This window comes from Nerophis lumbriciformis, linkage group LG14, assembly GCF_033978685.3.
Source record: "Nerophis lumbriciformis linkage group LG14, RoL_Nlum_v2.1, whole genome shotgun sequence".
Taxonomy (NCBI): Eukaryota; Metazoa; Chordata; class Actinopteri; order Syngnathiformes; family Syngnathidae; genus Nerophis; species Nerophis lumbriciformis.
The window spans coordinates 34556646-34569523 of NC_084561.2; the positions used below are offsets into that span (position 1 = coordinate 34556646).

A 12878-nucleotide genomic window follows, 5' to 3' on the forward strand; every position below is an offset into this window, starting at 1 on the left:
AAAGTATGTTTTTGATAAATAGCTGAGGTTTATCCTTTTGATACAACTGCATTTCCCTTTTGTAGTAAACTGGCACAACTGGAGCGTCTGGAGGAGTTGGATCTAAGCGGCAACAGACTGAGGACGGTGCCCACGACCATCCTGAGTTGTCAGCGCCTGCAAACACTGTCCGCACACTCTAATTGCATTGATGCCTTCCCAGAAGTCCTGCAGCTGCCTGAGATAAAGGTTAGCAGTCAATAGATGCGGGGGAACTTGGCTCAGTTGGTAAAGTGACCATGCCAGTAGCTTGAGGGTTCCAGGTTCGATTCCAGTGTAGATAATAGGGCTTTTAGTCTGAAGAGAAAAAGCGCTATATAAACATATTTCACTTCATTTCACTTACCTGGAATAAGTTGGTTAGGCCTTCTTATGCTCAAATTATTTGTTGTATATTTTTGTGGAATGATGGTGTTTAATCTAACATTTCTCAGAGAGAAACCTTCTGACAGTTTCTTTTAACAACTAGAAAAAAATGTGCAGTTTTTTGTCAGGCGTATGAAAATACAATAGCATGCATTGCAGTCAATGGGCTACATATTTCCCTTTTTAATTTGAAGTTATTACTTGTATGTCCGATAATATTGGACTGCCGATAATATCGGCCGATAAATGCTTTAAAATGTAATATCGAAAATTATCGGTATCGGTTTCAAAATTATCGGTGTCGGTTTCAAAAAGTTAAATTTATGACTTTTTAAAACGCCGCTGTGTACACGGACATAGGGAGAAGTACAGAGCGCCAATAAACCTTAAAGGCATAATATCAACGGCTTTTCACACACACAATTGAATGCAAGCATACTTGGTCAACAGCCATACAGGTCACACTGAGGGTGGCCGTATAAACAACTTTAACACTGTTACAAATATGCGCCACACTGTGAACCCACACCAAACAAGAATGACAAACACATTTCGGGAGAACATCCGCACCGTAACACAACATAAACACAACAGAACCAATACCCAGAACCCCTTGCAGCACTAACTCTTCCGGGACGCTACAATATACACCCCCTGCTACCCTCTAAACCCCCCAACCCCGCCCACCTCAACTTCCCCATGTCCCAAATTCCAGGCTGCTGTTTTGAGGCATGTTTAAAAAAAATAATGTACTTTGTGACTTCAATAATTAATATGGCAGTGCCATGTTGGCATTTCTTTCCATAACTTGAGTTGATTTATTTTGGAAAACCTTGTTACATTGTTTAATGCATTCAGTGGGGCATCACAACAAAATTAGGCATAATAATGTGTTAATTCCACGACTGTATATATCAGTATCGGTTGATATCGGAATCGGTAATTAAGAGTTGGACAATATCGGAATATCGGATATCGGCAAAAAAGCCATTATCGGACATCTCTACTTGTATTAATGGTTAAAACACAGTTAAAATATTATTATTAGTCAGGGAAAAAAATATAATTGTGAGCTATTGCACGGAGTGAAACAATATGTTATATAATGGTTCAGTATTACCGTGATTTTAAGGTCACTGTTCGGTTAACTTTTGGTACAGTGAGAGAACAAAATGCTTAGCTTTTGTGTAAACCGCTTTTAAAGAGGCGCTATTATGCAAAAATTTAAAATCAAATGGTGGAGGCATGCCCCCCCCCCCCCCCCGGAATCGGTAATTAAGAGTTGGACAATATCGGAATATCAGATATCGGCAAAAAAGACATTATCGGACATCTCTATAAAGTAGCGTATAGTTCTCAATCATATCTGTCTGTAGGCCTGCTATGAAAGCGCTGAAAACTACAACACAGTGGGTGGGGAAAAGATGCAGTCGAAGTTGAGCCACATAAATAAGACCGCCCACAATATTGCGCATCATGAAGAGACAGTCAAAAAGCGGCTTAAAGATGGTCTGTAACACAATCTATGCATCATTTTGACCAAATAACCACCATTACATGTTAGGTAGACCACAGGGAAGTGTTTTAAATGTAGAAAAAAAAATCATAATATGACCCCTTTAAGAAATTGTGATACAAAAGTTTTCTTTAGGAAAATGTAACAATGGAGACAAGAGTAACATTGTAACAGTTCTAATTATTTCATTTTTGGTCAAATACATTCCTTATTGGCTAAAGTGCAGCATTAATAGTTGCAGTTAGCAGCTCTGTTCTGCAGCATTAATAGTTGCTGTTAGTAGCTCTGTTCCCAAACTGTATTGAACACTGCTTATGTTTTTTTAGCTAATAAGTAAATAATACATCATATGTCTATCTAACATTGGTCACACGTTCCTTAAGCATATAAATCGTATAGTGTATTTTCAGTAGGGCTGTCAAAGTTAACGCATATTCCATTGCCATTTTTTTTTACGCGTGTCCTGTACTCTGGACAAATAAAAAATGTGCAGTTTGAACCAGTGTAGGATGTTGAAACACACTCACTTAGTTGGACAGCAGGGCTAGAGAAAAGAATACTAAAAAGCATGTTTAGTATTTGGATATCTTTGTGTGGGATAATTCCTCAGGCCAACAATAATTGTTTAGGTATTGTTAGACTTCTGTAAAATGTGTTATTTGTCTGGATAACATTTGTTTAAAGCCATTATAAATCTCTTAGCTCCTACATTATTATGAGGTGAAAAATAATCATATTCAACAAAACATAACCCCACCCCCTCTGCGATTATTCAATATTGCAAGTTGTTTAGTAATGATTACCTTTTTTAGTGGATTAACAATCCAGTCATTATTCAGTCTTCTGCTTCTAAACAGGCAAATTATTTCCTTGGATGATACCTTTCTCATAACTAACCAAAATCAGTAGTCCATCTCTGACTCATTTTAGTATTCTATTTAATGTCACTGTTGTATCATTCAAAACTCCTCTTTGTCAGTGTGTTGACCTGAGCTGCAACGAGCTAACTGAGGTTACTCTGCCAGAATCCCTACCCCCCAAACTTCAGGAACTGGATCTCACAGGAAATCCCCGTCTCAACCTGGACCACAAAAGCCTGGAGCTTCTTAAGTAAGAACATTACCACTACTAAACAATTAATACTCTCACATTAAATGACTCATTAAATGAACTTGTGGTTTTGCCGTGATCCTTACTTTGTTTGCAGTAATATCCGATGTTTAAGGGTGGACCCTTCTGCTCCAATTGCGACTGAAATCCACGAGACTTCTGCGGTCTGGAGCCATGGCTACACTGAGGCCTCAGGAGTCAAAAACAAGTAAGTTTTTACTTTCTGTCCGTCTTCTTTTTCATCTATTGTGTAGCTTATAGTATCTGTAGTGCTGTGGATGTCTAAGAGCGTTCTAGTAAAAGTTACTACAGTGGGACCTCAACTTACGAGCACGATTGGTTCCACGACAGAGTTTGTAACTCAATACACTTGTATCTCAATCCCCCCAGCAAATATAATGTAAAACATGTCTTTTAACAAGATAAAACATACTTTTAGACAATAAATACTGATTGAAACTCAACAGAAAATTATGTACTACCAAAAAAACTACAGTAGTTCTATGATATAATGTAATAATACTGGACAGACTTTATCTTGCGGTGTTTTCTGCGGGCTGCTTTTTTGTCTAGTGTTACCAAGTTCGCTGATTATCAATAAAGCAAAGTTTATTTATATAGCCCTTAATCACGAGTGTCTCAAAGGGCTGCACAAGCCACAACGACATCCTCGGCTCAGATCCCACATCAGGGCAAGAAAAAACTCAACCCAATGGGCATAATGAGAAACCTTAGAAGGGACCGCAGATGTGGGGACCCCCCTCCGGGCGACCGGTGCAATGGATATCGAGTGGATACGGTTAATAATGTGAGAGTACAGTCCATAGTCGGGCCAGCAGGGGATCATCTTGAATGTAGATGAGTCAGCAGTATAGACACGTCACCGACTGATGCACAGAGGAGTGGTCCACCCCGGGTCCCGACTTGTTTTCATAGAGCTGGTTGCTTGTTTCTCTCATAAGATCGGGCAACACTGTGTCCATCACGTAACAACAAAAACTAGGGAATCGTTGTTTATGTTGTACACGGACCTCTATATTTTCATAAATTAATGTTCGCTGTGTGGATGTTTTGGCATGGAAGCTGAATTGACTGGCGGCACTGCGGTCGTACTACTTTGCCGAATCTACTACACGGTAGGACATGTTTTAAAATGGTTTGATTATCTGTTTCGGTTGGTTTCATCCTTCACACTTACTCAGTTATGGTGGTCAGAGAGGACAAGATTGTGTTGAATGATCAAGTGTCAAATTATGGTCACAACCTAAAGCATAACAAAAAGCACAGAGACAGCTCTTATTTCGAATTACTCGTAAGTTGAAGTACTCGTGAGGTAAGGTACCACTGTATTAGGACATTTATAAATGCATGAAACAGCACAAGAACACAAAAGAAATTGACCAAATTTGATGTTGGTTCTTCGTCAAAGTTCTAACAACATCCACACTTTCACTTTCTGGGAATACTTTCTACAGGCAGACTTGCTGGGACAATCCATAGGCCTATAATTATTATTCATGACATGTAAAAAAAAAAGTTTACAATTTCATCCAGTTACTCAACAACCGTACGTTTATTACATGTGCATTTGTCACCAAGTGAAACCCCAACATAAGAAACAGCCCCTCTTTGCTTACAGAGCTGTTTTCTTTTTTGTTTCATTTTCAAAATATCGATCTAATGGTGGTTTCTTTATCACAAAGCTTCTTTCTAATGTTTTTTGGGGACATAATTCTTGTTTTTCTCAATCAAATACAAATTCATTATTAACCAAGCAGGCACAAGACATTGAAACGTTGAGAACTTGTTGAATTAGGTAATGACGTTGAGCAACTCAAACTTAACGTTGGAACAACATGCTTTTTGACGAACTTTTCAGTGTGTGTTTCTGTATAATCAACGTTGTGTCAATGTCTTGTGCCTGCTGGGAACCTTTTTGCCTTTAGTGATTGTCTAGCTCTGTAATTTGATGGGATAACAGTATTTTAAACTTCTGTGAACCACATTTAAAATATGTCATTGATATTTAGTGTAACCTATTTATTTGAATTAAGATCATTCCATAAAATTGCATCTTAACATTTACATTTCTGCTGTTGAACTTTGCACATTATGCAGTAGCTTTCCTAAGATCTGACATTTGAAGACAAAACAAACAGAAAAAAAGCAGTTGTTGCATCCTATATTATAATTTGTTTTGCTGAAAAATGCAATATTAGATGACAGTAAAAGTTCTCTTAAAATTTGAGCTCATTTTAAAAGACATTTTGGACTACACTCTGTGCATCTCTCATCTCCAACTAACTTAAACCCTTTATTTACGCCCTCTGTTAGCGATATGGCCTTTGTAGCCTGGGAGGCTGCCGCGATTTGATCCATTAGTGATCTCTACATTAATGAAACATTTGCGTCTTTTGATCAATTAGCCCACAAATTCGGCCTTCATAGAAACCAGTTCTACCGATATTTGCAAATTAGGGGCTTTGTACAAAGGCACTTCCCTGGTTTTCCCAAAATTGAACCTGCAACCCTGACAGACTCAATCCATATTCCATATTCTGTATGTGGAATTAAATTATGGAATGGATTAACCAAAGAAATCAAACAAAGCACCAATATGATTCAGTTTAAGAGACTGTTCAAACTACAAGTGTTCACAAAGTACACAGAACAAGAATTATGATGAACATCTCAAACCCTTTTTTTTCTTCTTTTTTTTATTGAGACAAATATTATTTATGTATTTAATATTTGTTTGCTTACTATGGTATATTATTTATTATTTATTTGTTCACTGTTCTGTTACAGAGAACAAGGAAATTGGATAAAATTGCTTTAGTATGAAAAGGGATAGGATTAAATAAGCTCTGCTTCTTCCTACTCCTTTTCGGACGCATGTTCGAAATAAACTGAAACTGAACTGAACTGAAGGACAAAATCTCTAAACTATATACAGACATCAGTTCATGCCTCACGGTGACTGGTGATTTGCGTGCAACATGGTCTTCGGCACTCAACACAGAAATAGAGAAAGATACCTGGGACCAGGTTTTGAAACGAGTCCACTACTCTTCGATCTGTGCAAGGAGCAGGGTCATACAATGTAAGGTGGTACACAGAGTCCACTGGTCCAAAAGCAACCTGGCTGGCATTTTCCCTGGACTGGATCTAATTTGTGATAGGTGTCATCAAGGGATAGCCAATCTTACCCATATGTTTTGAACCTGCCCTGCCCTGTCCCAGTTTTGGAAATCTGTTTTTTTTTTTCACTCTCAGCTGTCACCTCATATTAGTCCCTCACCCATGGTGGCGTTATTCGGAGTGGTACCTCCAAACATTTCATTGCCGATCTGGTGGCTTTTCTTAGCTTGCTTGCAAGGAGGGTCGTCCTAATGCGCCTGAAAAATCCCAGCCCCCCCTCTCACTCAACGTGGATAAGAGATGTTCTGTCCTTCATGAGGTTGGAAAAGATAAGGCACTGCCTATGGGGCTCTGATGCAAAGTTTACCAAAATATGGCACTCATTTAAGGAACTTGTTGATTCCTTGAGCCTGGATGCTGCCGCTGCTGTTTAGTCGCACCCCATTGATCAACTTAAAATTCTAAACATTATATGTTCTAAGGCATGGTAGTGGCGCACACTAATATATTTTTACTTTAGTAGGGTTGTTTTCTTTTTTGGGGGGGAGTTATGTATGTATGTGTATGTTAGTATTTACATATATATATATATATTATTTTATTTTTCATAATACTTACCTTTTCGTGTATGTGTGTGTGTATGCATGTATGTATGTATCCATCCATCCATTTTTTTCTACCGTTTGTCCCTTTCGGGGTTGCGGGGGGTCGCTGGAGCCTATCTCAGCTGCATTTGGGCGTAAGGCGGGGTACACCCTGGACAAGTCACCACCTCATCGCAGGGCCAACACAGATAAACAGACAACATTCACATTTAGCATTCACACACTAGGGACAATTTAGTGTTGCCAATCAACCTATCCTCAGGTGCATGTCTTTGGAGGTGGGAGGGAACCCACACAGTCACGAGGAGAACATGCAAACTCCGCACAGAAAGATCCCAACCCCGGGATTATACAGTACAGGCCAAAAGTTTGGACACACCTTCTCATTCAATGCGTTTTCTTTATTTTCATGACTATTTACATTGTAGATTGTCACTGAAGGCATCAAAACTATGAATGACCGACCACATGTGGAAAAAGGTGAAATAACTGAAAACATGTTTTATATTCTAGTTTCTTCAAAATAGCCACCCTTTGCTCTGATTACAGCTTTGCACACTTTTGGCATTCTCTCGATGAGCTTCAAGCACACCTGTGAATTGAAAACCATTTCAGGTGACTACCTCTTGAAGCTCATCAAGAGAATGCCAGGAGTGTGCAAAAAAAGTAGTCAGAGCAAAGGGTGGCTTTTTTGAAGAAACTAGAATATAAAGCATGTTTTCAGTGATGTCACCTTTTTTGTTAAGTACATAACTCTACATGTGTTTATTCATAGTTGTGATGCCTTCAGTGACAATCCACAATGTAAATAGTCATGATGAAAATAAAGAAAACGCATTTGAATGAGAAGGTGTGCACAAACTTTTGGCCTCGACTGTGTATGTGTGTGTATAACTGAAATGTGTCTTGTTGTTGTCTCCTTCCCCCTGTTTTGTGTGGTGTTTTGTGGGTCTTTACATTGCCAACATTTCAATGTTGTTCAATGTATGTGTTGTTGTATAAATTGAAAATCCTTTATAAATCATATATTAAAACAAATATTAGATGAAAGAGATGTAGTTGTTATCCTTCATGGTGGCTTGGTGAGATTTTTCACTGAGTTTCTGTTACTCGCAGGTTGTGTGTTGCAGCTCTTGCTCTGGACACATTCTGTGGAGTCCGTGAAGCTCTGTATGGTGTTTTTGATGGCGACAGGAATGTTGAGGTGCCTTACTTGCTCCAGTGCACCATGGGGGATGTGTTAGCAGAGGAGCTCCAAAGGGGCCCAAGCCAAGGAGATTACATGACTAACACTTTTCTCACCATGCAAAGGTAGGCAATTGTCTGACTCCTGTAATTCCGCAGGTAAGAAAATAACTGCTCTCGCTGCTCTGCTGACCACATGATTTCTTCTGCTAATCTCCTGCAGAAAACTGGGCACAGCAGGCCAAAGAATGGGAGGATCAGCAGCTTTATGTCACATTAGACATGACCCAGTGCCTCCTGGTAAGCATGGCTGCTGCTGCTTCACCCTAAAGGCTGCCAATGTGGGCAGATGCCAAGCTGTTTTGTGCAGAGATGGAAAAGCTATGCAACTTTCCACCATCCACACTGTCAAAGAAGAGCTAGAGTACGAGAGAGTCAGGCAGCACAATGCCATTCTCACTGAGGTAACTACAAACATGCTCTAATCTTTCGTGTGTTACTGCTGGTTAATTGACATACTGAATTTATTCTCTAAATCTGACCGAGAGTGACGCCAAAACCCTAATTTCCACATATCAGTAAAGTTTTGATACAACCAAGACAGTCAAACAAAGCATTTGTGACCCCGCAAATATCTTTACTCTGCTTGATACTTTAAATCACTAGTTTTTTAATGGTAACTTGAATAGGAAGTGGTTTGATGGCACCATCTGCTGGGGGGAAAAAAGAGTGCAGCAGCAAAGATTTCAGCAGATGGCGCTGCCTCACAAATTAATTCACTCAACATTTTCTTGCTGGACGACACTTTGAGTACCGTAGATGTTATGTTGTGTAACTGCACGTTGTTAGTACATTAATGCAGTCTTTTTCAACCACTGTGCCGTGGCACACTAGTGTGCTGTGAGATACAGTCTGGTGTGCCATGGGAGATTATCTAATTTCACCTATTTGGGTTGAAAATATTTTTTGCAAACCAGTAAATATAGTCTGCAAATTACGTGTTGTTTTTGAGTGTCGGTGCTGTCTAGAGCTCGGCAGAGTAACCGTGTAATACTCTTCCATATCAGTAGGTGGCAGCCGGTAGCTAATTGCTTTGTAGATGTCGGAAACAGCGGGAGGCAGTGTGGAGGTAAAAAGGTGTCTAATGCTTAAACCAAAAATAAACAAAAGGTGAGTGCCCCTAAGAAAATGCATTGAAGCTTAGGGAAGGCTATGCAGAACGAAACTAAAACTGAACTGGCCACAATGTAAACAAAAACAGAATGCTGGACAACAGCAAAGACTTACTGTGGAGCAAAGACGGCGTCCACAATGTACATCCGAACATGACATGAAAATCAAAGATGTTCCCACAAAGAAGGATAAAAACAACTGAAGTATTATTGATTGCTAAAACAAAGTAGATGCGGGAAATATCGCTCAAAGGAAGACGTGAAAATGCTACAGGAAAATACCAAAAAAAGAGGAAAAAGCCACCAAAAAAGGAGCGCAAGACAAGAACTAAAACACTACACACAGGACAACAGCAAAAAACTCCAAATAAGTCATGGTGTGATGTGACAGGTGGTGACAGTACACCTACTTTGAGACAAGACTTATATTGATGCATGCTTGGTTATGGTTTAAAGTCATATCCAACAATTGCGACAACGACTTTTTTACTGTCAACTGAGTTTCGTTTTTTTATTGATTTCTGCTGGTGGTGTGCCTCCGGATTTTTTCAACGCAAAAAATGTGCCTTGGCTCCAAAAAGGTTGAAAAACACTGCATTAATGTATACTCAAAATGTAAAACTTCATTTGAAATGCGTTTAATAACTCTGCAAGTCATTGTATATGGTTAAAGGTATTACAAGTTTTTAGATCTTCTTAGAAGTGCACCCGTTATTTACAGTTTTTGGCGATTTGTGGGAGTCTTTGAATGTAACCCCAGTAAGGAGCGAGGATCTACTGTATATCGTTCACCATCCATATAGAACGGGTCTATACTTTACATTGCTTATGAGTTATTTGCTACAGACATGTTTAAGAAGTTACATTAAGGAACATTACGTGGTTACATTTGCACAATATACAACATATCTGAAAAGGAGTAGAAAGAAGCAAACCCATTTACTCTTCCCTCTTCTCCATGTCTTTTACTGACAATTATAAACAGCGTTATTTTCCGACTCACACATCTGTTCTGTCTTTCATTCTTGTACTTTTACAGTTTTTGTCTGCTTTGTGTCACGCATACACACACAAGTTATGCACAGACAGAGTGTGCACCTCATAAAAAAATGTTGCCACTTGATAAGCAGCCAAAAATAGTTCTGATGTTTAATTTAATGTACGGTTAAAATAATTGTTCTAGTCACTGCTCTCATTGACGATAATTACTTCAATTCAATCCAAAAAACATTATTTGCCCCTGGGGAGCAATTCAAGGCACGTAAAATAGCAAATATAGCAGCAAATAGACTTTTAGCAGCTGTAAACGCTGACTATAAAAGCAGAAGCAGCACAGACATACACATTAAATAAAAAGCTAATGTTAAAATACTCCGTACTACAGGAATACAATAATAAATTAAAATAAATATTAAAACTATTGGTGATGTACTAAAATAGTCCTAGTGTAAAAAAAATCTTAGCAGCATTGGAGTGCAAAATAGCAAAGACAAATGTAAGTTAAAGTTAAAGTACCAATGATTGTCACACACACACGAGGTGTGGCGAAATTATTCTCTGCATTTGACCCATCACCCTTGATCACCCCCTGGGAGGTGAGGGGAGCAGTGAGCAGCAGCGGTGGCCGCGCCCTAGAATCATATTTGGTGATTTAACCCCCAATTCCTACCCTTAATGCTGAGTGTCAAACAGGGGGTCCCATTTATTATAGTCTTTGGTATGACTCGGCCGGGGTTTGAACTCACAACCTACCAATCTCAGGGCGGACACTCTAAAATTCAGAACTACAGTGACTTTAAGGGCATTTCGATATGCATAATGTTTGTTGCGACTAAAGGAGCACAGCTTTAGACACAAATGTCAATTTTGGGGAGCAGAGAGTGTCTCTTGTAAAATACGCCCTAATATGGTCGCCTAGCCTGCCTTCCTGATTTATTGCAGGGCATTAATTTGTATCCATTTAAGGTTTTGGGGTAGATTTATTTACAGTTACAAGAGGCAGAGTTGAAGACGGTTATAGTACCATATTTTTTGGACTACAAGGCGCACTTAAAATCCTTTCATTTTCTCAAAACTCGACTGTGTGCCTTATAACCCGGTGCCCCTAAAGTACGCAATCATTTTGGTTGTGCTTACCAACCTCAAAGCTACTTTATTTGATACATGGTGAAATGATAAGTGTGACCAGTAGATGGCAATCACACAAAATAGATACCGTATTTTCCGCACCATAAGGCGCCCTGGGTTAAAAGCCGCGCCTTCAATGAACGGCATATTTCAAAACTTTGTCCACCAATAAGCCGCCCCGTGTTGTAAGCCGCATCTAACTGCGCTAAAGGAATGTCAAAAAAACAGTCAGATAGGTCAGTCAAACTTTAATAATATATTAAAAACCAGCGTTCTAACAACTCTGTTCACTCCCAAAATGTACGCAAATGTGCAATCACAAACATACGTATATCAACATGGACAGAGCTGCGTGAAAAAAGCCACCCGGCCTCTTCGCGTAAACTTAAACTTACCTTAACCACTCGCTCATCTTTTCTTCATCCATCCCTTCGAGTTAGCTTTTATGATGACGCCGGCTGGAAAGGTCTCTTTTGGCAAGGTCTTCCTTTTGAATATCACCATGGGTGGAAGTTAGCATGGCAAGCTAGAACCACAGTGAAGGATGACTTCTCATTCCCTGTGGTGCGAATATTCACCGTACGTGCTCTCGTTCCACAGTGCGGTTCACAGGAATATCAGTTGCTGTGAAATACGGTAGTAATCCGTGTGCGGATGGAGAGATTGCGTCTTTTCATGAACCGGATCCTTGTCGCTTAGTAGGAGCCATTTTGTGGTCTTTACAGATGTAAACAGGAAATGAAACGTACGGTGATATCCGCGCGTTTTTTCTTCTTCTTCCGGGGGCGGGTGGTTGCTTACAGTAGAAGAAGAAGCGCTTCCTGTTCTATGGGGGCGGGTGCTTACCTTGGCGGTTGCTTGCGTAGAAGAAGAAGCGCTTCCTGTTCTACCGGGAAAAAAGATGGCGGCTGTTTACCTAAGTTGCGAGATCGAAACTTTATGAAAATGAATCTTAATATTTATCCATATATAAAGCGCACCGGGTTAAAAGCCGCACTGTCAGCTTTTGAGTAAATTTGTGGTTTTTAGGTGCGGCTAATGGTGCGGAAAATACGGTACGTGTAGACTGCACTATGATGGCAGTCACACATAGGAGATACGAGTAGACTGCAATATGACTCAAGTAAACAACACCAAAATTGTATATGTTCCATTGAAAATATAAAACAATTTTTTTTTTTTTTTTTTTTTTTTTTTTTTTTTTTTGTTGGACAAAAAATAAATAAATAAAAATATATAAAACATTACACATGGCGCTCAAAAATCTGTCAAAATGTTCATAGTGCGACTTTGGTAAGCTATGAAGCCGCATCGCTTGATGGATTGTACTGTGCTTCAACATACGAGTATTTGTATGGTGTGTGTATAAGGTAAGACATATTATGTGGTGTTTTGTTTCACAATATTATGCAAAACCAACTTGTCTTACCTTCTGGTACCTGCTGATGTGTATTTGGGATCTGCATAAGTCCTGAAAATTTGCGCGCGTCCGCCTTTGTAGTCAGTGCCAACACCGTTTTTCTCTAGCTTCTTGTTATGGGACATTCATCCTCCGCTGTTGCCATTTCTAATATAAAGTAGTAAGTAAGTTCTTACTTATATCTGTCAGTAAACTCA

The 12878-nt window shown here is 39.4% G+C and overlaps 1 protein-coding gene across 1 annotated transcript in view; it reads left to right on the forward strand.

Annotated features, from left to right (window-relative positions):
• The window catches only part of LOC133616386 (PH domain leucine-rich repeat protein phosphatase 1-like), a 52779-nt gene that overhangs the window by 31373 nt on the left and 8528 nt on the right, over positions 1 to 12878 (forward strand). The window contains exons 12-16 of the mRNA XM_061975568.2: positions 66 to 228; positions 2901 to 3031; positions 3129 to 3239; positions 7894 to 8088; positions 8186 to 8426. Coding sequence (XP_061831552.2) covers positions 66 to 228; positions 2901 to 3031; positions 3129 to 3239; positions 7894 to 8088; positions 8186 to 8426 — 841 coding nt within the window. The remainder of the gene's footprint in view (positions 1 to 65; positions 229 to 2900; positions 3032 to 3128; positions 3240 to 7893; positions 8089 to 8185; positions 8427 to 12878) is intronic.